The following is a 5,157-nucleotide window of genomic DNA, read 5'->3' as shown; positions in this document are numbered from 1 at the left end:
TCTATGGTACTATGCATTTCAATTTATCATTATTCAAACACTTCAATATCTATTTTGAAGTTTTGCTAAAAGACTGGCATTTAATTATTACTGGAGGACTGTTTTGTTTTCGGTTTAACCTAAAGCCATATGTTTGAATTGTTTTAATAATGTAAACAAGTTTAGTTTGTGTTTGGACTTGTTAAGAAAACTCAAGCTCGTATTGTGTTGAATAAATCGTAGTTTTGTCATTGAAGTTTATCACTGACATCGTCCGTTAACTCTGAGGCGAACGTACTACTACAAAAGGTAAATTGCGTAAAAAGCTTGCGACTCGTCGTTTTAATTGTGTTTTTTTCACTAGTTACAAACTCTTTAAATGTTGTAGGTACTTCCATTCCCATGGTATCTCCAAGCGTTTCTTTTTTCATTTTATTGAAATTTTGATTTTTAATTGGATTTCCCCATAAAAACCCATAAAATAACTGAAAAATCTAATTTGTTTAAAAATGATCAAAACAATTTGGATAAAAATTTAGTATGTTGTAGCGGGGTAGCGGAAATTTATCCCCTGTGCAAAACTGACGTCACAAACCAGGGGGTAAAATTCCGACCGCGAACTTTTGAGTTGCACAACATCAGTTTTCATGGTTGTGAATTTAATCAGAACACATCAAATTATAAAACCTAGAGTGTACGGGCCGGAATTTCACCCCCAGACTTTTACCCCCTTTGTGAGGTCAGCTCAAAATGTTCGGCCCGGATTTATAGGTACCCCTTGGATTTGTACCCCCGGAATTCTACCCCCTGGCCAGATATAGAAATTTGTAAGAATTATTAATTTTCTTCGAAATTAATTGTTTTTCCACGGCCCTATAATAAATCTTTTGAGAAAAGTTCATCCAATTATCATTCAAATGGGCTACTCAGTTTGATTTTACATACATAAAAGTCGAATCCTGAAACTCGTATATCAAAATCAAACAGCAACACATGTTTACTTAGTTGAGATTACGGGTACACTTCCATATCTGTTGGCACTAATATCGAAGGAGTACTTTTTATATCGAATGAGTACTTTTTATCGATATATCGATAAAAAGTACTCATTCGATATTAGTGCCAACAGATATGGAAGTGTACCCGAGATTACAAATAAATTAAGATAGGCTACTTAATAATATTACTATTCAATCAAAACTGAAATCAGAAAATTAATTGATCCCAATAATTTCTATATCTACATAGGGGGTAAAAATCTGGGCCGTACATCTACATTTGCCTAAATGCTAGTTAGTTATATGGACACGGGGTTAAATTCCGGCTTTTATTGCTAATCTAATTTAGCCTAGGTATCCCCATAGCCTATCACGCTCTGTCTATAATTTTCATTAGACTCCCAAATCCGAGGGGGTTAAATTCCCCCCGCGAAAAAACTTAAAGCGCTCAGGTTACTAAGTCATAGTGACGTTAGCTTTGTCCAGGGGGTAAAATTCCATAGGGTAAGATTCCGGTGACCCATTCTTTATAATTAAAAAAAAAATAGTACAATTCCCCAATTCCTGTACAAATTACGGTTAAAAAATTTAGGCAACTTTGTGATTTTACATATGATGCCCAAACATAGATGTAGATAAGAAAATATTTTTTATTGTTGATAACTACACTCTTTGGTGGCTAACATATTAGAAAAATATAAGTTTTAACATTTTTGAGGTTTAATAAAAAAATTATAATCATGAGGAAAATAATACTCATTGGGCAGTAAAGGTCTTAAAATAAGCAAATTAAATCGACAAGAATTGTGTTTTTATTAAGATTTTATTCGTTAGGCCTATATTAAAATATGGAGAGTGATATTCATACCAAAAATTATATAGCAAATAATAATACAAGTGCTTGCTAATGTTAATACAAAATTTTTAAATTGCAATAGAACATTTTTTGTCCACAAGGTGATTTTTAAAATATATTTTATAATATTTACTTCACATGTTCAAGTAAAAGTATGTAAAAATACAACTGTCCACTGTCCAGATTGTTTACTAATCTAATCAACAGAATATTATTTGTAATATTCTTAACCCTCCAAATCTTCTAACTCCTCGATATCAGACACCCGATCCCCTCGCAACAATTCTTCTATTTCAGAGTGTGTATGGTACTGTTTATCCTTATTCACGATCTAAAACATAAATATAAAATACAATAAATTTAGTACGTTATAAAAATATAGGTTTTAATACAATATTATATTTTTTATATTGCTGGAAGTGAAAATGTCAAAATATAAGACATCTTCATTAGATACCTGAGCCGCAACTGCCCAATGAGTAAAATTTTACTCATTAGACCTGAGCCGTAACTGCCCAATGAGTAAAATTTTACTCATGGGATTTTTACATCATAACATTTTTATAAACATTTATAACTCGTGGTAAATTGCATTAAACTAATATCTATGAAATATTTAACAAGAAACATATTTTTTTATTTCAGTAAAAATGAAGGAACTTACCTAAAAAAATATCCAAAGTTGAGCTTCTGAAGAAAGCAGGCAGAACAGAGTATGGCACAAACTGACTTATTAGTTGAACCAGACAGTTGATCAGGAATTCCAGTGCTGCCAATACAATTTGAAAACTTCATAGTGTATAGTGAAGGAAGTTGGAATTCCCTACTTCAAGACAAATTTCCCAAACTCCAGTACAAATGTCATGAGTAAAAAAGTTATCATTGGGCACGAAAGGGTTAAATATCATAGTTACTCCCATCGCTTACCCATAATAAAGGTTGTTGACAAGGAGAAAGTATGCATCAGACTGCTGATACCGTTTATTTCTTAGGCTATCGTGCTAATAGTTGCATATAGGCTACAGTATAAAAAACATACTTATATGACTTTGTACTAAACAGTGTTTTTTGCCTCTGGGGACCTTAACTAACACTTGTTTCCTATTTCAGATCCCGGGTCACGATGGTATCACTGGTCATTGAGCATTTGCCCCTAGAAGTTCTAGAGGTACTTGTTACTTTTCTCTCGGCAAAAGATTTAACCAATTGCATAGGAGTTAGTGTAACTTGGTATAGATTATTTAGTGATGATTTATTTTGGAAAAGACATTGTATAAGCTCAAATCACTATTTTTCAAAAACCAAGTGCCTCGTTGAGCCTGTTTTCCAACTAACAGACAATGCAGTTTTGCCCATTGAAGAAAACAGGCTTCGATTCTTGCAAGAACAACACGTATTCAACAATTGGAGATGTGGGCGCTTTCGGAAAGAAATAATAGAATATGAATTGGATGGAAGCAACTCCATGTATCCTAATGATTTAGAATTTCTGGACAACGACCATATATATGAAGACATGCATACTTTACATAAAAATAGAACATATGAAGCTCGAGTTTGGAATGTAGCTGAGACTCCAGTCCTAGTATTGACTATACCCTACTGTTTGTGTGAGTCGTGGCCAGCCAAAGTGTATAAAATAGTCAATAGCAATGTGATAGTTGTCATCCAATGTAATGTAGTACAAGTTTACAAAATCTGCTTGGATTCCAAAAACTGGGTTCTGAATCATGTCTTCTTTTTTGATAAGCCGGAAGAGTTCTCTCGTAGTTTAACAGCTGATAGCAATGTTAAAAGTATCTTTGACTCAACACGTGACAGATCAAATCGTTATGAGTGTGTTGTTTGTGGACACTACTTTATTGGAGCCTGTATAAATTCGGAATCTCCTCTCTTGCACATTTGGGACATCAAGACGGGGGAAAAGGTTAAAGAAGACAGATACGAAATCGGACATATAGAAAGTATAACTTTTATTTGTAATGAACGAGTCAGCACTGATAAGGTCCTCGTAAACTACAAATTAAAACATGAAGAATGGACCTCAATTATTTATGATACTTCACTGTTACAGTTTATCCTGCCTAGTCGGTTTGTTCGCAATGGACATGTGTTGTATTTCGGTGGTCATTTGAGTGTCATTGGTGGCAAACCCATCAAGATAGTACATCATAGTGATGCAACGAATCAGAAGAAAAATATGACTGAACTAAGCAAATCTTTAGATTTTGATTATGTGGATTCTTCTACCGTTCTTCCCCTAGGCAGTAACCTATTGATATCTACCGAGAAAGAAATCTACCTTGTAAATCCTGTCAATTTAGAAACCCGTACCCTAATTAGGACACATTTATGCTGGGTTGATGTATTGGCTAACAGATTTATTTTGTTGCATGATATTCATGATATTTCCCTTAAAGAAGTATGGGAGATTGGCAAAACAGAATGCAAAAAAGTTTTGGAATTTTCCTGGAATTGTGAAACAGTTTACTCGGCTTCAAACAGCGTCTGTTCTAAAGTTGTTTTGGAGAATTTTAACAGAATTATCGTATTGCATTTCTGGTAGGAAGTGAAATATGTGGTTAGGTTGTGGCATGATCTTGTAAAAAGTTAATTGTAAAGATCAGGTTTTAATTAATTATTGAAGACCCACTTATTACGTTTATAAAATAAACCTATATTTTGAATGTTATTATTAATATTATTATTTTGTTTGTATAGTTTTATGCAATGTTTATACCTCAAGATTAATTTAATTTTCTTTCCTTAATGAGTATGGTATCTAATGTACTGTGGATGTGATACTTCTTGGTTTGAATTAACGTCCACACTAGTGAGTACTACGACTATCCGCAGTACTATCCTGATAATTAGACCAATTTGTTTATACCAAGGCAAAAATGTGGTTCGGATTCTACTATAAACTGTAGGTCCCTATAGTTTCCATTAGCCCAAAGTATGGGCTATTAATTAACAGCTGTGTCTAAGGAATATGTCAGCCTTAGTCACTAACATCAAGGATACAAAATCGCACCACTCATCCATCCTACACTCATTGAGTGTAAAAATTCATTCATACTGGTACGATCAACAGATGTAACCTGGCACATGGGACTGGCGAGTCCGGACGGGGAGGGGGCGGAAAACCCTAACTATTCCTATCCTAAGAACATTGGCTCGGGCCGCTGCTGCCTACTGTCGATGCAGAAATTATGTAGACTCGAATTTTTACGATTTGTACATGAGAGTACACGATTTCTACCTAAAATCCATGTGCGAGGTTACATCTGTTGATCTGGTACTTGGCTTAAAATACCTACTTTG

At 34.1% G+C, this 5,157-nt stretch overlaps 1 protein-coding gene across 1 annotated transcript; it reads left to right on the top strand.

Annotated features, from left to right (window-relative positions):
- The first annotated feature begins 218 nt into the window (after positions 1-218).
- Positions 219-4,480, top strand: LOC128995208 (uncharacterized). Its single transcript, XM_054420148.1, has 2 exons — positions 219-288; positions 2,944-4,480. The coding sequence occupies exon 2, from the start codon at positions 2,957-2,959 to the stop codon at positions 4,397-4,399; it is 1,443 nt and encodes a 480-aa protein (XP_054276123.1). The 5' UTR covers positions 219-288; positions 2,944-2,956; the 3' UTR covers positions 4,400-4,480.
- The last annotated feature ends 677 nt before the right edge of the window (positions 4,481-5,157 follow it).

Source organism: Macrosteles quadrilineatus, unplaced genomic scaffold (genome assembly GCF_028750875.1).
Source record: "Macrosteles quadrilineatus isolate MER2022 unplaced genomic scaffold, UCM_ALF_1.0 Scaffold_5__1_contigs__length_97177068, whole genome shotgun sequence".
NCBI lineage: Eukaryota > Metazoa > Arthropoda > Insecta > Hemiptera > Cicadellidae > Macrosteles > Macrosteles quadrilineatus.
This window is presented reverse-complemented; position numbering and strand designations above follow the sequence as displayed.